At 38.0% G+C, this 21,843-nt stretch overlaps 1 protein-coding gene across 2 annotated transcripts in view; it reads right to left on the bottom strand.

The window, feature by feature from the left end:
- Positions 1-21,843, bottom strand: part of fbln1 (fibulin 1) — a 70,166-nt gene that overhangs the window by 16,137 nt on the left and 32,186 nt on the right. The window contains exons 15-16 of one of the 2 annotated variants that reach the window (XM_087310297.1): positions 7,104-7,246; positions 4,871-5,008 (exon numbers count right to left, since the gene is read on the bottom strand). In XM_087310297.1, the coding sequence (XP_087166423.1) occupies positions 4,871-5,008; positions 7,104-7,246 (281 nt within the window). 2 annotated transcript variants of the gene reach the window in all.

The following is a 21,843-nucleotide window of genomic DNA, read 5'->3' as shown; positions in this document are numbered from 1 at the left end:
AATTTCAACAAATATTTTTGACTTCAACTGTTTAAAGTCACATGGCTGTAGTTTTAAGATTTTTTGACCAATTACAGATGGTGAAAACCTGGGGCCTGTACAATGAAGTTTCGGTTTAGTTTACACCAGGGGTCACCAACATGGTGCCCGCGGGCACCAGGTAGCCCACGAGGATCACATGTCTGGTCACATGTCTGATCAATTACAGATAGTGGAAACCTGTTTGAAAACACTCATTATTGCAGTTCATTTTACTGAACTGCTTGCACAGAAATGCAGAGAATCATATTTGTTTTTACTGTATTACATCATACCTGCAACCTTTAGACCATGCATTGTGAATGAAGATATGCATGGTATATTGCCTGCCAAATTGATATCGACAGATAAAATAGTGCAAAAACTTTCAGTTGATATATTACGTATTATTTCCGCTGGTTAAACCACTTCACATGCTTGCAGCCCTTAACAGATTATTTTCAGCACATTTCTAAACATTATAGATTTATTAACTCATTTCTAATCACTGATTTCTAACTTTCAAGATATTAGTATTCAGCTTAAAGTGATATTTAAAGGCTTAACTGGGTTAATTAAGGTAATTAGGCAAGTCATTGTATAATAGTGGTGTGTTCTGGAGACAATCCAAAACAAATATTGCTTAGGGGGGCTAATAATATTGACCTTAAAATGGCATTAATAAAATTAAAAACTGCTTCTATTCTAGCCGAAATAAAACAAAAACGACTTTCTCTAGAAGAAAAAATATTATAGGAAATACTGTGAAAAATTCCTTGCTCTGTTAAACGTAATTTGGGAAATATTTGAAGAAGAAAAGCTTCACAGTAGGGCGAATAACTTCATCTGTATGAGGCTCTTCAGTGTTCGGAAAGAGGTGGCTCTCGGAAATGCTTTGATGTGGTGTAAAGCCAACAGCGCTGGTGCCAGGCCAGACAAACACACACACATGCAGACGTGATGATGTCATGCACACGACCGCGAGTGTCTGCCGTCGCCAGCGCTGCCAGTTGTTTGTGGCTCTTTTGTGTTCTGGTGATTTAGGAAGTCTATTCTTTTGGGCTAGAAGGGGAAACTACCCATGACGTCTGCGCCAATTACACTCTTCAGGCTTTCATTATAACGCGTTTCATCTCAGTCACACTCAACTTTCATGTTCAGGCGCCATTGTGTGGCAAATTAAATAAAGATTTTTACATGAGAACAAACAAGAATTTAGATTTATTTATTTTTCCTAACCAGGATGCGGCGATGTTGATAGTTGGTCAATTACTGGTCCAAGACAAAACCTTCTGTAAAAATTCATTCTTTCATTCAGCTTAGTTTCTTATTTATCAGGGGCCACCCCAGCGGAATGAATCACCAACTATTCTAGCATATGTTTTACGCTGCAGATGCCCTTCCAGCCACAACCCCATACTGGGAAACACCCATACACTCACATTCTCACACACACTCATATACTACGGCCAATTTAGCTTATTCAATTCCCCTATAGCGCATGTGTTTGTCCTGTGGGGAAAAATATCGCACCCGAAAGAAAACCCACGTCAACACGGGGAGAACATGCAAACTCCACACAGAAACGCCAACTGACCCAGCCGGGATTAGAACCAGCGACCTTCTGTAAAATCAAAGTCTTTATAGTTGCTATCAAATAAATGAAGGTGATACAGTAAATATCTTAAACTAAGAATTGTTCATTTGTTAATTTATATTTATGATCTTATATTTATGATCATTCTAATGACTTCTCATTTGGTAAAGTACATTTACTTTAGTAAATAGTTATTTTTTTAATATATATTTTAAAATGCATTTTTCAAATTACCTTTAAATAACCTTTTATCTTTTTTTAAAAGAGCCTTATTGCTTTGTTGCAGTTGTTTTTATCACCAAACCAATATTAATAATGCATGTTCTGAACCGCGGATCCCAGTGCGCACTGAACCATGGAAGGACAAAGAGACGATACAATTTTTTTACCAAGAACTGTTCCATCCCTAATAAATACGCAGATTACATTACATTGAATGCAGTCCAAGGTTATAATAGTTTTGGATTTTTCATTAGTTTTAGTTTCTATTTCGTTTTGACTTTTTGTTTTCAAATTCAGTTAGTTTTTATTCGTTTTAGAGGCAGATTTACTAGTTTTTATTAGTTTCTATATTTTAAAATGTCTTAGTTTTAGTTTTTATTAGTTTCAGTATTAGTTTCAGTTTTTTTCTAAATGAGGATATTTGTTAGGTGCAAGATTCAAAATCAACAGGATAAATATTGTATAATTAAAACTCAGCCATACATTTTTTGAAACATGTATTGAGAGAACACATAAACACTATCATCATATATAATAAGTGTGTGTGATTGTGTGTGTGTGTGTGTGTATTATCCAACACAATCTCACAGCAATTCGTAACTTTTTCATTTAGTGGCTAATTCGTATGAATTCGTACAATCTAATTCGTACAATTTAGTACAATTTGCTTATCCCCCAATGGCGGTTGGGGTTAGGGGTAGGGTCAGGTGCCACGCCTCCTTTATAAAATCGTACCATTTCGTACGACTGAACTCGTACGAATTCATACGAATTAGCCACTAAACTGGCAAAACGTAAAATACTTACGTTTTCTCGTGAGATCAGGCTGATATTATCAGATTCCTAGAACTGTATTGGAGAGGTGTTATCCAAATCATGAGCATTATAAGTTTGTAGAAGTTATACATTAAAAATACCCTTAAATATAGATTTTTAGTACTGCTTCTGTGAACTTGAACAAGTATATTAAAATCCATTAATTTCCCCGAGATGTATTTTTTTCCAAAGTGTGCTTTAACTGCTTTAAAAATAAGTTAAATCTCTGTAGACTAGAAATATATGTAGTGTATATCATTTTTTTAAAAATGTGGGCAATGCATTATAGATTGATTTTATTTAACAAATATTATATCAATATTATTTTTAATTCAACTATGGGGTGCGGCTATAGGGGGCCTTCAAGACATTGTGCCCAGGGGCCTCTGAATTATACCTGGTGATGGGAAATTCAGATATCTAACGCGGATGTTAGGACTCAACATTATGTAGTCAGCAATAGTAATTTCAGTCAATTAAAACATCACCATAATTTGAAAAATGTCTCACAGTAAAGTTTTACGAACTGTAAACCCAACTCAATCATGCTTTACTTATTTAAACTCCATTATGATTGTCTGTTAGGAAATAAACTACGTTTTTCACCAGGTCCTCTGATTTAAGCCCTCGGTTCACCAGCGCTGCAGTTGTCACCCGCGCTGCCGGGCTGTACTGTTTGTGTTTGGTTCACTGAATCGCGCATGCGCAGTATTAACGGTTCACCGCTTCTCAATGTAACGTTGCTGTTCTAATAACTAAATGCGAGTATATACTGTATTATTTAGAGTCAGAGGGGGTATTAGGTTTGTTATAAAGTAAGAAGTGGGTGGACAAGTGCTTACTGGAGACGCAAATGGTTTCAAAGGATTCAGTTCGATTTGGTGAACTAGTTCAACCGGTTCACTTAGAAGAACCGGTTACAAAGATTCGTTGGCGATCACGATGCAGAAATAAAACCCATTATTGGGCACAAATGTGTTAAAGTAATAGTTTTAAGTGTCTGTATTTAATGCTGTCACCGTGCTGCTGTCATGTCCACGCGTTGTTTTTGTCGCGGGAGAAACAGCTAGGGTGACTCGAGGAGAACCGGCTCGATCTGTCCAATGGTAGCAGGAGACTCTGAGGTGCGAAAGGGTCAAACACAAACACCTGCAGCGCGGATTATATTTACTTCTAAAAGACTTACAGTAAGATTATGCATTACATAAAGTTACAAATACGAAAACGAAGGAGGTTTTCGCTATAATTTTAGTTAGTTTCAGTTAGCTTTGTATGCAGACAATACAGTTTCAGTTAGTTCTAGTTTTTGAAAAAACTCGTTTTTATTTTTATTTCAGTTAACGACAATTATTTTACATTTTAGTTTTCGTTTTTTCGTTAGTTTTCGTTAACTATAATAACCTTGATGCAGTCATGGTAAACGTGTCTAAAGTCCAGAGTCTGGTATAGTCACGATGCTAAAATTCTGACATATATAATCACCAAAGCCTAAGGAGAAACGGTTTTGTCTACATAAACACACGATTGAGCGGCTATAAACTCTCCTCGACCTTGATTCATTTCAAAGTTCATAGCTGCTGATTATCTTGTGGTACGGTTTTCAGACGCTTCACCCCATCTTACATAATCTATGAATAAGTTTGATTTTAATATCACTTCAAGGGACGTCAAGAAGAGCATGTTTCTCATCAGTCTCACCCACATTTCTATAAACTTCATTTCTATGGTCTTCCCAATAACCTTTGTGTGAAAGCGCACCAACAATAACCGTCTGGACACCGAAAAAAAAAAAACCTCTTTGTGAGCTTTTCAGAGTGTCCTGGAAAAACAGACAGAGAACACATTAAAGTCGGTCATGCCACAAAAGTGGGGAAACAAGACCAAATGCTTATAGCGAAGGAAAAACATGGGATGAACAACACATGGACGAGCGTCTTCAAACGCAGGCGAAAAAATGCCGTAGACTCGGCGGGCCTGAAATCACACTGTCGGAACGAGTTAGCCTGAATAAACCTCTCCGTGCAGATTCATTCTCCCACAAAGAGACACATATGCATTTGGTTTGTTTAAAAAAAACAAATAATTAAGCGAGGAGAATCTTTGGTAATGGGAAATTAGGTCAGAAAGCCTCTCCATTTGAATGGGATTTCCAGACAGGGATGCCACAGGGCTCGGTCTGCGGACCGCTGGCATTGTTAGATTCGCAGTGACACTCACCCACGATCATCCCGTGATCCAGACGCTTGATTATATCAAAGGAATTCTGGATGTTTCCTTCAAGGATGTCATAGACGATCTCCGGGGAATCCATGTGAGGGAGGTGGGAAGGTGTGGGGGATCGCAGGAACACGATTTCTGGAAAACAAAGCATTTTTGTTAGGAGCCTCTTTGACGCTGTGTGGTTCTGAGATGCTCGCGCTGAATTGAGGCCTGATGTTTGGCTCGCTGATTGCCATTGTTTTGTTGTTCTTGGAGCCACGGTTGTCAATAGATTATTGGGTTTCTTAATCCCCGCTGTGTGTGTGTGTGTGTGTGTGTGTGTGTGTGTGTGTGTGTGTGTGTGTGTGTGTGTGTGTGTGTGTGTGTGTGTGTGTGTGCATAAACAAAAGATTGCGCAAAATTCACACTTCTGTCTTTCGCCCTGTGTCGTTTTATGACTAGTTTTGCATTGTTTTATCACTATTGTGTCTTTGTCGTGTTCTATATGTCATTAGAAGTCATTCTATTATTCCGTTTATCATTCTGTTGGAATATACTGTTCTACGTGTCATTCTCTGTTCTATATCTCTGTCTGTTCTTCCAATCTATGCATAAAAACAAACCAGAGACAAAGATTTGAGAACTTGAAGAACTGATTCCCAGGGAATTTCCAGTCTTAAATTCTTTGGAATATTATCTTGTAGGTCTTAAAGCATTATAAACAAGTCTTAACAGGGTTCAACGCTAAGGATTTTTTCTACTGGTCCAATCGGGCAAGTGGTTTAGATTTATACTTGCCCTGCCAAAATTTTCACTGGCCCCACCAAAAAAAAAAAAAGTAAGTTAATAGCTATTTTTTAACCACATATTTTAAATAATGTGTCAAAAATAAATTCTGTAAATCTAGAATTTCAATACTTAAAAAACAATTGTAAATATAAGTGTTATGCAAACAAAAACAGCCGTATGGAAAATGTGGAGGTATTTTATTGCAGTTTGAAATTATTTAACAAAAGCTGGCTGACTTGTCAAACTGACGGCAAACTATGCATAACATCACTAAATTTTTATTTTATCGTGTTGTTTCCATGTAAATGTCTACTTCCAAGACGCTAGAGACAGACATTTTCGTTTAGCTTTATAATTTAATGTTGCTGACATGTTGCTGTTTCTACGCTGTACTGGTTGTTACCAGGTAACAAAAAAAATAGCATGGTTAAATCAATCATATAAGACGAATCAGAAAGCAATATGTTGTTTACGACATTACAGAGAAGGTAGCATTTAAGACTTAAAAGCACAAGCTTTAAATGCACGCAATTGACAAATAGTCATAGACAAATTAAAAGTTAGTGACTGACAAGGCAGCACTGTCCCAATTGGGCCAGTAATGATCCGGTCTACTGTCCCAAGTGTCTCTCACACTGGCCCTGGGCCACCGGGCAGTCCTTATTGTTGAGCCCTGCTTAATTTTCGTGTGTCCATGTAAACTTGTCCAGTTGAGCAGACAGACACCCATCCAATCACCAGCAATCCATCAGAAAACTTAATCAATATGGTTTAATTTTCTGCCTCACAATCACATCAGTTTAAAAGTTCTCAACAGCTGAATTTTCAACAATATAATGCACTGTGATATAGCCTGATTTGTTAGTTCATTGGGTTGTTTTGCTTTCTCACTACAATCGATCCACCCTAGAGTTTGTTGCAAATGAACTGGGACCACCTCATTCAGGCGACCTCAGACTGAATGATTTGCAAGGCTTGGAATTGCAACCATTTTGGTCATATATGCGCCTGAAATTTTATTTATGTGACCTTAAAATATATTTGGGAGCACTTGTGCAAGTGCTTAAAATTGTTGTGTGAGACCAGTTTTTACTGCAAAATGTTCACCACATGCGCGGACTCGGGAGACATTCACGCAGAATGCATCTTTGCACTTGAAATGCGAAACGCAGCGCTCAGGAATGGTTTAAAACAGTCGTCATGTCAAGCCAAGTCTGTAATGTTTGCCCCGCCATCGCGCTCTTCTTATTGGCCCACTGCTCTATAACTGAACGCAAATGGATTGGTTAATATCAGCTGTCAATCACTCAGTCAATTACTTACCATAAAAAGTAGCTACGTAATGCAACTAGTTACTATTTGGGGAGTAACTTAATATCGTAATGCATTGCTTTCAAAAGTAACTTTCCCTAACACGGCCGATTAGTGTGTGTAGTCAGTGAGGTGTGTACTGTGGCTGTACCTTCTGGTTTGTTGAACTCTCTGAAGGTGGGTAGGGAGATGGCGGTGTGTGAGGTGGACAGGATGGGATTGAGCACACAGGAGATGTCATTGTGCTGGCAGGACTTCACACAGCGGATGATATCAGCTCGGTCCACCCGTGGTCTGCTAGAGGAATGACACACAATAACACCATCTGAACAACACAATCTGGGGCCTGTATCATGATGCTGGCTTAACAAACTCAAGACTGCAGTATTAATTTCAAGTTGACAAAACCAAACCTGTGCGGTCAGGCTTTGTTGCTACCATGAAGCTGATTATTAGCTTTGCGTGTAACTCTGGCTTTGATCCTGAGATCTTGAGTGTGTGCAAATGAAGGCAGGACATCCATAGCCAACAGAACCTGAACATATAAGCTGAACATAATGTAAACCTAACCTGAAAACAAAACCAACACAGAATATCTAGAATAACCAGAAGATAAACTGAACTTATCATGTCCCAGAACAAGTTAGCCATGCAGCATAAGTTACCATGGCAACAAATAGTGAGTGATTAAAGCCAAGCTACTTTTGTGGTATCAAAAACCCAGGATTGGTGCAAACTAAACTGAACCTTAACCTGAGTACACAAACAGAACATAACCTGAACACAAACAGAACATAACCAATAGATAACCTGAACATAAGCTGAACTCATAAATAGAACATAACCTGAACATAACCAAAGCATAAACAGAATATAATGTGAGCATAACCAGAGCATAAAGAAAATAAAACCTGAACATAAACAGAATATAACCAGAAAATAACCTTAAAAAAAAAGAATAATCAGAAGATAATCTGACCATATCCGGCCCCAGAACAAGTTAGCCATGCAGCATAAGTTAAAATATAATGTGAACATGACCAGAGCATAAAGAAAATAAAATCTGAACATAACCAGAACATAGAACAAAATCTAAACATAGTCAAAACATATAACCAGAAAAAATCTAAAAAAGAACATTACTAGAAGATAACCTGAACATATAACCAGAAAATAACCTACTTAACCTGAGCACATAACCATAACCTAACCTGAACCCATAAACAACATAACCTGAACATTATTAAAACGTTAACATAACCAAAAAAATCTAAAAATTATCATAACCAACATAAACCCATAAATGGAACATAACCTGAACATAGCCAAAACATGAAACCTATATAATGAGAGCATAGCCAGAACATAACCTAAAAAAATAACCTGAACATAACCAGAAAATAACCAGAGAATTAAAAAAAAAAAAACCTGAACATAAACAGAACATAGAATAAAATCTGAACATAACCAGAACATATAGCCAGAAAATAACTTAAAATAGAGCATTACCAGAAGATAACCTGAACATAACATAACCAGAACATATAACCAGAAGATAACATAAACACATAACCAGAACATATAACCAGAATATAACCTAAAAAAGAAAATATCCAAAAGATAACCTGAACATACCCAGAACATTTATCCAGATATAAACTAAAAAAAAGAACATAACCAGAATATAACCTAAAAAGAACATAACCAAAAGATAACCTGAACATAACCAGAACATATATCCAGATATAATCTAAAAAAAGAACAACCAGAATATAACCTAAAAAAGAACATAACCTGAAGATAACCTGAACATATCCAGAACATATCATCAGAAAACAACCTAAAAAGAGCATAACCAGAAAATCACCTGAACATAACTAGAATATATAACCAGTAAATAACCTACAAAAAAGAACATAACCAGAAGATAACCTGAATATAACTAGAACACATAACCAGAAAATAACCTAAAAAAGAACATAACCAGAAGATAACCTAAACATAACCAGAACTTATAATCAGAAAACAACCTAAAAAGAGCATAACCAGAAAATCACCTGAACATAACTAGAATATATAACCAGTAAATAACCTACAAAAAAGAACATAACCAGAAGATAACCTGAACATAACTAGAACACATAACCAGAAAATAACCTAAAAAAGAACTTAACCAGAAGATAACCTGAACATAACCAGAACACATAACCAGAAAATAACCTAAAAAAAAACTTAACCAGAAGATAACCTGAACATAACCAGAACACATAACCAGAAAATAACCTAAAAAAAGAACTTAACCAGTAGATAACCTGAACATAACCAGAACATATAATCAGAAAACAACCTAAAAAGAGCATAACCAGAAGATAACCTGAACATAACCAGAAAATAACATAAAAAAAAAACATAACCAGTAGATAACCTGAACATAACCAGAACATACCCTGTGCACGAAAAAGTTAGCCATGCAGCAAAAGTTGCCATAACAACAAACAGTGATTAAACCCAAGCTACCTACGTGGTACCAAAAGCCCAGATTTGTGCAAACTAAACTGAAATTTAACTGGCTAACCAGCTAATCCGGCTTCATAGTACAGGCCCCTGATTAAGGAACAGCACACAATCTGAAGCACTGAGTATCTGCTAGCATACAAAAATCTTAACATAACCAGAACATATAACCAGAAAATAACATAAAAAGAACATAACTAGAAGATAACCTGAGCATTACCTGAACATGACCAAAACATAAACAGAAGATCACCTGAACATGTCCTGTGCAGGAAAAGGTTAGCCATGCAGCATAAGTTACCATGACAATAAACAGTGATTAAACCCAAGCTACCTTCGTGGTACCAAAAACCCAAGTTTGTGCAAACTAAATTGAAATGTAACTAGCTAACCAGCTAATCCGGCTTCATAGTACAGGCCCCTGTTGGAGGAACAGCACACAATCTGAAGCGCTGGGTATCTGCTAATGACGGCGGATCGTCTTTCTCTCACTGACGACATGCTAACACGCTAATCACCACACACACAGTAGAGCCCATTGTGAGATGTTTCGCGTGATCTGTGGTGATGACTGGGGAAAATAATCGTCCTGCAAGCGGACTGTTTCCAACAGCGGGCGGCTGAAACCTTCACTGTATAAATATTATGTGCACAAATACACTGGTCACTCTTAATATGCAGCTCATAACACAAACAATCAGGTTTCGGGGGGTAAAAACGCAAGGAGAGGCCAAAAATCACACCACGGGAGAATCGGTGGTCCGGTTTACTGTTAGCCGCCCGCTTTTCGTGCGAGTTGTGACATTGATGTAAAAGCTTTTCCAAAAAATGTTGGGTTGAGCTGTGCAGTCCCAGTTTGGTAGCCCAAAATCTCTTGTGGGGTTTATGGGACATAAATTTTTGTCCCGTAAGTTTATGGACGTTATTTAAAGCTGAGCACAAATGAATCCTCTATTATATCTGAGATGTTCCAGCAGAGAGGTTATGCATTGGCAATGCATTTAGCTTTTATTCAGTCAGTGTTGAATGATTTTAGTCATACAAGCTGACATTGTTTTACACTCACTGGCCACTTTATTAGGTACACCTGTCCAACTGCTCGTTAATGCAAATTTCTAATCCGCCAATCACATGGCAGCAACTCAAGCATGTAGACATGGTCAAGACGATCTGCTGCAGTTCAAACTGAGCATCAGAATGCTGTAGAAAGGGGATTTAAGTGACTTTGAACGTGGCATGGTTGTTGGTACCAGACGAGCTGTATTTCAGAAACTGCTAGTCTACTAGTATTTTCACGCACAACCATCTCTAGGGTTTACAGATAGTCAGACAAAGAGGAAATATCCAGTGAGCGGCAGTTCTGTGGGCGCAAATGCCTTTCCTCAATCCAATAGAGCAGTGGTCCCCATCCACCAGGCCGCGGACCGGTAACGGTGCGTGGAACAATTGAAACCTGGCCACATAAGAAATCATTAATTATTTCTGTAGAAAATATTCTCCCCGCGACTTGGTTTCATCCACTCACCCCCGCCATCTCACGTGAAATGGACTATGCCAAAATCCACCACGGAGCGGGAAGAATGATCGCTAGAATATCGCTCAGTGGTGGTTGTTGATAGTTTAAAGTTATAAAACAGGTATTATAGAGTCCAAATCAGCAGAGCGTTTAAGGATTGTGCATATAACGTTATGTGTGCGTGCATCGCTAAGTAAGTACCCGAAATCATTGCAATATGTATCTATATGGAGTTTCACATAATCTTACTCATTAGGGCTGGAACATGCCAATGCATACATTTAATTTGGCTATACGGTTGTATTATTGTTAGTATGTTCGTCAGTTTAAATGTTTGGCATAGATGTTATGTATATGATGCATATAAACCTTGATTGAAACATAATCAGACCGCGATAGTGCGCATGCGCTAGTTGCACTAAGTTGTTCATGATTAACCTGGATGCACGAGCGCACCCCACCCAAAAGTAAGTCTTTTTTTTAAATATATTTAGACAAAACATTATATTTTATTAACATTGAATATAAGAATTTATCTCTCCGATTTATATACTATTATAAAATAAGTTGTATAAAATGTGTAATAATTGCAATAATTTTCTCCGAATACATATTTCTAAAGCTGCTGTTGACATGGAATTTTGTTTGATGTGGATAGCAACTAAAGAAATCCATATTACTGTAATTTTATCATCAGCAGCTGTTCGATGTGTTTAAATGTGTAATAGACACAGTAATAATTGAATATAATAAGAAGCTACAATAATTTAAATATAATCTTAGTTATAGAATATTAATGTTGATCATTTGTGGATTCTAAATTGACATTTAACAAATATTAACATAATTTTTAATAGTTTTTTGTCTAAATAAAAAAATAAACCTTATTTTTAAAATATATTTAGACAAAATCTTATACTTTATTAACCATGAATGATGCTTGAAATTTTCACCAGATGTTGGTTACAACCAAAGAAATCCTTAATTCAAAGAAAACAAATCGAATTAGCTTACGAATGAAGTTCTGTGTAATAAAATGAAATGACGCAGAGAAAAAAGTATTGAACACATAAAGAAAGGAAGGTGTAGAAAGGCAGTGAATGCCCAGACAGCAGCTGATATGTATTATTCCCAGAAAAAAACCCTGATGTGTTCAATACTTATTCCCCCTACAGTATATGGATTACTGTAATTTTATCATCAGCAGCTGTTCGATGTGTTTAAATGTGTAAAACACACTGTAATAGACACTATAATAATTGAATATAATAAGACGCTACAATAATTAAAATATCTGTTATAGAACATTAATGTTGATCATTTGTGGATTCTAAATTAAGATTAAAACAAATATTAACAAGTGTAATTTTAAATAGTTTTTTAGTCTAAATAAAAAACAAGTAAATATTATTTTTAAATATATTTAGACAAAATACTATGTTTTATTAACATTGAATATGCAAATTTATCCCCAAATGATATACTATTACAAAATAAATTGTTTAAAATGTGTAATAATTGCAATAAAAAAGTGAAAAGATGAACATTTCTTTAATATTCTGCCTAGTATTTACCTTTATCACTTTTTTTAGGATTTATCTTCAAATTGTAACGTATCGTAAAGAAAATCGATTACAAATTAATTCAATAAGACAAAGTATAATTGTAATAAAAGTTGTTATATTCACATCATGAAATAAGACAACTCTAAAAAGCGAAATAGTAAAGTAGGCTAATAAGTTGGCGGTTCATTCCACTGTGGTGACCCCTGATAATTAAAGTGACTACGCTGAAAAGAAAATGAATGAATGAATGAATTTAAATGAATACTTTTAATGTGTATTTTGATTAAACGCTAAAATAGTAACTTAAGTTCAACCCTAATCCTATCTTTAATAATTCCACCAGGGGTGATTGAATTAGGGCAGTAGCATCATGATACAACAAACACATACAGAGACAGATCACTTACACACAATATTAAAAACACAATCCAGCATGCATCATCAAAACTTCATAAATATAATGATACGACAACAAATAAAAAAAATTAATAAATCAGCAGTGAAGCTGCTGTTTGCCCATTTTACCTCCCGCATGAGTTCACCCAACTTCATTTTGTAGTTCTGTATATTCATCCCTGTGCAAACTCTGAGAAAGCTCAAACATGTTCATGGAAAATATAGATATTATACTACAATACTACACTTTCAATAGGATAATAATTAATAAGTAACAATAATAAAAACAAATAATAATGTAAAGCTACACATTAATATTCTGTTGTGTCCGCTAGCACTGATACATGAACACTTGATCATAATTGAGGAAGAAACACTGTTTACACACACATGCTGCACACACATATTATAGTAAACATTTTAACTACCCATACTATCGCTTTACATTCACTCATTCATTTTCCTTTGGCTTAGTTTCTTTATTTATCACAGCGGAATGAACCACCAACGATTCCAGCGTATGCTTTACACAGCGGATGGCCTTCCAGCTTTAACCCCAGTACTGGGAAACACCCATACACACTCATACACTATGACCAGTTTAGTGGATCACTTCCCTATAGCGCATGTGTTTAGACTGTGAGGGAAACCGGAGCACACAGAGGAAACCCACGCCAACACGAGGAGAACATGCAAACTCCACACAGAAATGCCAACTGACCCAGCTGGGGCTCGAACCAGCGACCTTCTTGCTGTGAGGTGACAGTGCTAACCACTGATCTGCCATGCCACCCTAATTTAATTTCTATTTAGTGTGTGTGTGTGTGTGTGTGTGTGTGTGTGTGTGTGTGTGTGTGTGTGTGTGTGTGTGTGTGATGATTATTTGGCCCTCAAATATTGAACATGATCGCCGGTCTGAAGAGTCCAGCCGCTGCGCGCAGACCTGTAATTAGCAATTAGCGGGTGGGTCCACGTTTAGCTAAGACTGAAGCCAAAGCCACAAAACCTCCTGCTGCTTATAACACACACACACACACACACACACACACACTACTCAAACACTAAAGGACAGGCTAACATCAAAGCTAACATTACCCAAATGCTACATCCACACGAGCGACTCTCTCTCTCTTTGTCTTTCTCTCTCTCTCTCTCTCGTTGTCTTTCTCTCTCTCTCTCTCTCTCTCTCGTTGTCTTTCTCTCTCTCTCTCTCTCTCTCTCTCTCTCTCTCTCTCTCTGTCTCTCTCTCTCGTTCTTTCTCTCATTATTATTTTTAGTCAGTGTGTTGACAGAGAACCAACACAAACACTGCGGCACTGAGACTTTCAGAGCTGTGGAAGTGGAGAAACTCACACACACACACACACACACTGAGAGACCATCTCTCACTGCCTGCCCGTGAGTGTGTGTGTGTGTGTGTGTGTGTGTGTGTGATTTATAAATGAATGTGTCCGTCATTTAAAGAGGAGCTATTATGCAAAACTAACTGATATAGATGGTATGGCTGTAGTGTGTGTGTGTGTGTGTGTGTGTGTGTGTGTGAATGAGTGTGTATGGGTGGTTTCCCAGTCATAGGTTGCTGCTGGAAGGGCATCCGCTGTGTAAATCATGCTGGATACGTTGGTGGTTCATTCCACTGTGGTAACTTATGATGAATAAAGAGACTAAGCTCAGGGAAAGTGAATGAGTGTGTGTTTGTTTGTGTTTGTTAGGTTGTGTGTGTGTTTGTTGGAGTGTATGTGTGTTGTGTCTCTGTGTTGGATGTATCTGAGTGTATTTGATTGTGTTTGTGTGTGTGTGTGTGTGTGTGTGTTGTGAGTGAGCAAATGAGTGAAAGGGTGTGTTTGTATGTATGTCTGTACAAGTGTGTGTGTGTGTGTGTGTGTGTGTGTGGCGTATGTCTGTGTGTGTATATGTTTGTTTGGGTGTGTGTGTGTGTGCAGTATGTTTGTTTGTGTGTCTGTGTGCATTATGTGTATGTTTGTGTGTGTGTGTGTGTGTGTTTACTGTGTGTGTATGGCATGTGTGTGTGTACAGTGTGTTTGTGTGAGTGTCTGTGTGCATTATGTGTATGTTTGTGTGTGTGTGTTTACTGTGTGTGTGTGTACTGTGTGTTTGTGTGTGTGCAGTATGTTTGTTGTGTGTGTGTGTGTCTGTATGCAGTATGTGTATGTTTGGTGTGTGTGTGTGTGTGTGCGCGTGTGTTGTGTGTACATTATGTGTATGTTTGGTGTGTGTGCGTGTGTGTACAGTTTGTGTATGTTTGGGTATATATATGTGTGTGTGTGTGCAGTATGTTTGTTTGTGTTGTGTGTCTGTGTGCAGTATGTGTATGTTTGTGTGTGTATGGTATGTGTGTGTGTGTACAGTGTTTTTGTGTGTATGCAGTATGTTTGTGTTGTGTGTGTGTGTGTATGGCATGTGTGTGTACAGTGTGTTTGTGTGTGTGCAGTATGCTTGTGTGTGTGTGTCTGTGTGCAGTATGAGTATGTTTGTGTGTGTGTACAGTGTGTTTGTGTGTGTGCAGTATGTTTGTGTTGTGTGTGTGTGTCTGTGTGCACATGTGTATGTTTGTTTGTGTGTGTGTGTGTGTTTGCTGTGTGTGTATGGCGTGTGTGTGTGTGTGTGTGTACAGTGTGTTTGTGTGTGTGCAGTATGTTTGTTGTGTGTGTGTGTCTGTGTGCAGTATGTGTATGTTTGGTGTGTGTGTGTGCGTGTGTTGTGTGTACATTATGTGTATGTTTGGTGTGTGTGCGTGTGTGTACAGTTTGTGTATGTTTGGGTATATATATATGTGTGTGTGTGCAGTATGTTTGTTTGTGTGTGTATGGTATGTGTGTGTGTGTACAGTGTGTTTGTGTGTATGCAGTATGTTTGTGTTGTGTGTGTGTGTGTGTGTGTGTGTGTGTATGGCATGTGTGTGTACAGTGTGTTTGTGTGTGTGCAGTATGCTTGTGTGTGTGTGTCTGTGTGCAGTATGAGTATGTTTGTGTGTGTGTACAGTGTGTTTGTGTGTGTGCAGTATGTTTGTGTTGTGTGTGTGTGTGTGTGTGTCTGTGTGCATATGTGTATGTTTGTTTGTGTGTGTGTGTTTACTGTGTGTGTATTGCATGTGTGTGTGTGTGTACAGTGTTTTTGTGTGTGTGCAGTATGTTTGTTGTGTGTGTCTGTCTGTGTGCAGTATGTGTATGTTTGGTGTGTGTGTGCGTGTGTTGTGTGTACATTATGTGTATGTTTGGTGTGTGTGTGCGTGTGTTGTGTGTACATTATGTGTATGTTTGGTGTGTGCGTGTGTGTACAGTTTGTGTATGTTTGGGTATATATATATGTGTGTGTGTGTGTACAGTATGTGTATGTTTGGGTATATGTGTGTGTGTGTGTGTGCAGCAAGTGTACATTTGTTTGTGTGTGGTGTGTGTGAGTGTTTGTTTGTTGTGTGTGTGTGCAGTATGTTTGTTTGTGTTGTGTGTAAAATATCTTTGTTTCATTTATTACAGACCTGCAAACACACACACACACACACACACACACACAAACACACGTGTAGACATGCACTAGCACTTTTGCCCTCAGATCAGTGTGTGTGTTTATAGTTGTGTGTGTGCGTGTGTGTGTGCGTGTGTGTGTGTGTTGTTGGATTAGTAGCTAATGTAATCTTCCAATTCAGGCTAGTCTTAACATCAATGATCACTCACTGCTGACCAATTAACACACACACACACACACACACACACACACACACACACACACATAGTACAAGTCAGTAAAGTTTTATTAGGACATGACAGACAGGCAGACAGACCTGACTGATAATAATAGAGTAGATGACAGCAGTTTGTGTTGCGGCGTAACGGCGCCATCAAGAGGCGAATCACAGCTGGAGTACATAATGATGACAGTAGATACTATAATAATCAATATATCCTGTAACGACAGCAGATCTGATATAAATATTCACATTACAGTCAGAGAATCACAGCAGAGTGTCCCGCTTCAGCTCAGACTCCTCAGAAATCAGCTTTGATCAGCAGCTGACAGCATGCAGGGGAGTTTGTGTCGCTGTGATCATTTCTAGAAGTAAAACCTCACACAAATTCCCTTTATTTCAGTGTTTTCTAATAACTTTTACTGAAATCAATATTAAAGAGGGGTTTTTTCACGTTATGCATGGACGATTCACTAAATGATGATGATTATTCAATAAATTTAAATCTTCTTATTTATTAAAAATGTGCCCATTTAACAGTTTTGAATCTATGACAAATCTTTTGTTTTGTTTTTAAACACTCTTTACGCGTTATTTATGCATTAAATCTTTTTGCATTTTACATTTCATCTCATTTTTGCTAATTTATGCGCATATTTTACAAACTATCAGCTTGAAATGTGCTCAATTTGCTTCCCCATTCCACACACATTTATTTTTATTTTAATTCTGTGACCTTTCTATTTTAAAGTTCTTAGTTTATTTCTTATAAAAACATTTCCTGGCAAATTTAATGACACCTTTTGGCAGATTTACCAGCCTGAGTCGCGGTGCTTTGGCTGTGAACACTGCCTTCTGAAGCTAGTGAGCTGAGGAACACTTCTGGCCTGCTCTTAAGTGTAACCGTTAGTTTTGTGATGTTGTTCACTCGTGTTTCTGATAGTTGGATTAATACTAATACTACATTTCCATTACTGTTTATTATTTGGTGTGTTTGATTTGAGATTTACTTCCAAGTGTGCCTAAAGGCTGAGTGCCTCCTTTTATGTTGTAAGTCTTTTCAGCTGTTTATGGTGGAGAGAGGAAGCTCAGGGGAGTTTATGTTGTTGATTTTCGCATTAGGTAAGCTAGTCCTCAATTTATTTAGCTGCTTTCTGTTTGTTGTTTTAGGCTCTACTCACTCTGTTTGACTTCTAGTTTCTGTTAAAGCTCTTATATTTCTATTAAATAAATTCTAAGGTTTATTTTCACTCTAGGGTTGAGGATTGAAGTGTGTTCTCCTTCTTTATTTATTTAGTTCTAATTTAATATTATTTACCAAATTTTAGTGTTTTGTTGCAACTTTTAATCAAAACTCCTAGACTTATATAACGGTCGTGACAATATTCATGTTTCACTGATAGTCTGTCGGTTCCGCACTGTGTGCTTATTTTCCTGGAGATATTTCCTCCTCAAATTTATCATTACTAATTGTAACTTTTTGCGCATTAGTTACTTAAAATCTCGATTTGTTTGTACTATTTTGTGCATGTTTTACAAAATCAGTTTGAAATTGTGCCATTTAGTGTGAATTTCGTCATTTTTCTATGTGACCCTTTTTTAAAATCGTAATTTTTTACCACCATATTTCACTGAAATTGTCACCACTTCCCATTCTTATTTTAGGGTGCTTACACATCTGTAGTTTGCTTCATTTGGTCCGGACTAAGGGTAATAAATGATACATTGTTGCATTTTCTGCCGTCTTTGCCGTCACCACACTGCTGGCTTTGGTCTGAACCAGTTGAAACAAACCAAATGCAGTCATCTGACAAAACCCGCATCTCTCATTGGCCAGATGTTGTTGAGCATATTTCCTGAACTGCTTATTGATTGGTCAGAATTCACGTGCGGGAAAATGCCAATGAGATGCAAGTAAACAAAACCGGCAGACACAAAATCGTTTTTATTCTGGAGGGACGACTGCACTGACCGATTCTGCTTTAGACAAACTATACATTTGGAGAATGAAGCGCAGCTGGAAAACAGTGTTTAATGCATCGCTCGTCACTTCAGGAGGAGGCGTGAATTAATTTAGCTAAACTGCGACATGCTCATCTTGCGGAAATATTACCAACGATCCATCAGGTAATGTTTTCCCCCTCTCTCTCTCTCTCTCTCTCTCTCTGTTGGTAAAGCGCTGTCAACAAATATTTTTCCTCCATATCCTATAAAGCACAGCGCATCCGCCTACGGCAGCTGAATTAGTCCAAAAGGCGCAGCACTTTTTAACGAACCGCTCCAGGGTTCGTTTGAAAGCGTACCGAGACCACCTCTTCAAGCAGGTCTCGGTACACTTATTTGGTCCGCTTTTGGTACGATTGCTGCATTCACACCTGCCCAAACGAACCGCACCAAAAGGGAAAACGAACTCTAGTGCGATTCAATCCAACTGAATAAGGCAGATGTGAAAGCACCCTTACTGATAATCTTTTAACCTTTCATTTAGATTTCAGATGAACAATTAACACTCTTTATTTACTCATTATTAATTACCAAGAGAGTTTTACATTTCAGGTTAGATTTTGAACAATTTACCTGAATATTTCACAAAACATACTTCACCTTTATTCACCCCCAGACTTCACTAAATATTGACCGCTTTATATCTTTATTTTATTTTACTGATTATATTTAAACCTTTTATGTGCTACTGTAATCTATTTTCATTTTTATGTTGCTTTTGATTTCCTTCCCAGAATCCCCCTGAAGGCTGTTTATTTGCCAGCATGATTAGCTCATTGGCTAATAGCGTTGCTGATGTCGTCGGGCGTGACGAACAGTCGAATCTTGAACAGGTAAATGCTCAGATGGCCGAAACGCTTCAGCTTCATCTCCAGAGCGATCTGGAAGTCCTGCGGGCGAGCGATGGGTTTTTGCAGCACCAGGACGCCACCGTGATCCAGCCGCTTAGCGGCAAAGAATCCATCCCGGTTCCCATCCACGATGGCCACCTCGATATCATCCCCGAGCGCAGTGTTGGACGGGCCCATGCGGAAGAGGTCAGTGGGGACTGGGATTTTGGCGGGAAATGTCAGCTGGTAGTAGGTGATGCGGACGGGTAACGCCATACACTCGTTAGACTCATTACAAGACAAGCGCTCGCAGCGGCTGCAGACGCACACAAGAAGACAAGAAAACACACACACATAACACACAGCGGTTACAAGAAGGCATGCATAGGGGGCGGGGTTTGATTTGTGGGGGGAGGAGCATTCATTGTGACATCACAGACAGACACGCCCACTCGTTTTCTCCATAAAGTCTTTGTGATGCATCTTATTTATTTGCAATCATTATTAAGTAAAATTAAGGGGGTGGGGTTTAATCAAGAGGGAGGAGCATTCATAGTGACGTCACAGAGTGACACGCCCACTAATTTTCTCTATAATAGGCTTAAAGAAATTTTAGTGATGTATGTCGCTTTTTGGAATCATTATGGAGAAATGTAAGGGGGTGTGGCCTGTGGATGGAGTTTATTCAAGGGGGAGGAGCATTCACAGTGGCCTCACAGACAGACCCAATAATTGTTTCTATAAAGACACTTAGAACACTTAGAATGTGGGAATTTTTTGGGGTGGAACATTGTAAAGAAAAGTTAAGGGGTGTCGATTTGTGGGTGGGGTTTAATCAAGGGGGAGGAGCATTGACAATTACATCACAGACAGATACGCCCACTCATTTTCTTCATAAAGACAAGAAATGTTTGTGATGCATCATTAATTTGAAATCATTATGGAGAAAATTGAGGGGGTGTGGCCTGTTGGGAGAGTTTAATCAAGGGGGAGGAGCATTCACAATGACATCACAGACAGAAACGCCCACTCATTTTCGTCATAAGGATGCAGAAACGAATTGTGATTTTCAAATTTTTTATTCATTATGGTGAAAATCAAGAGGGTGTGGCTTAATCGAGGAGGGGCATTAACGGTGACATCACAGACAGAAACGCCCACTCATTTTCTCCATGAAGATGTTGGAACTAATTGTGATTTAACAAAATAAGTTTAAAATCATTATGGAGAAAACCAAGGGGTGTGGCTTGTGAGTGTCATTTAATCAAGGGGGAGGAGCATTCATAGTGACATCACAGAGACACCCGCACGTATTTTCTCTATAATAAGCAAAGAAATATTAAGGAGTTATGTCATTTTTTGGGAATCATTATGGAGAAAATTGAGGGGGTGTGGGTTGTGGGTGGGGTTTATCAGTCAGGTGGAACATTCACAATGACATCACAGACAGACACGCCCACTCATTTTCTCCATAAGAATGCAGAAACTAATTGTGGTTTATCAAAATAATTTTAAAATTATGGAGAAAACCTAGGGTTTGGGATTGTGGGTGTGGTTTCATTAAAAGGGGAGATCATTCATAATGACAAAAACAGACACGCCCACTCAATTTCTCCATAAAGATGCTGAAATTGTGTTTTATATAGTTTTAAAAAGTAGAAAATTAAGAGGGTGTGGTCTGTGGGTGTGTTTGATTGAGGAGGAGGAGTCACAGACACACCCATTTTCCCTATAAAAGATCTAGGGGGTGGGGCATTCACAATGATATCACAAACAGACTTGCCCACTTATTTTCTCTATAATGACACAGGACATGTTTGTAATGTATCTAATCAGTTTAGGATCATTATGGAGATATTAGAGGGGATGTGGTTTGTGGGTGGGGTTTAATCAAGGGGGAGGAGCACTCATAGTGAAATCACAAACACACCCACTGATTTTCTTCATAATAAACAAATAAATATTACAAATGCATGTCATTTCTTTGAATCATTATGGAGAAAATTAAAGGGGTGGGGTTTATCAGTTGGGGTGGAACATTCACAATGACATCCCAGACAGACACGCCCACTCATTTTCTCCATAAGGATGCAGAAACTAATTGTGATTTATCAAAATAATTTTGAAATCATTATAGAGAAAACCAAGGGGTGTGGTCTGTGGGTGTGCTTTAATCGAGGAGGAGGAGTCACAGACAGACACACCCATTTACCCCCATAAAGATCAAGGAGGAAGGGCATTTACAATGATATCACAAACAGACACGCCCACTCATTTTCTCCATATAGACACAGGAAATGTTTGTAGTGATCTAATTAATTTAGGATCATTATAGAGAAAATTAAGGGGGTGGGGTTTGT

The sequence above is a fragment of the Danio rerio genome, chromosome 25 (assembly GCF_052040795.2).
Source record: "Danio rerio strain M-AB ecotype USA chromosome 25, GRCz13ab, whole genome shotgun sequence".
Taxonomy (NCBI): domain Eukaryota; kingdom Metazoa; phylum Chordata; class Actinopteri; order Cypriniformes; family Danionidae; genus Danio; species Danio rerio.
Note: the sequence above shows the minus strand (reverse complement) of the source record. Positions and strands in the feature narration are given on the sequence as shown.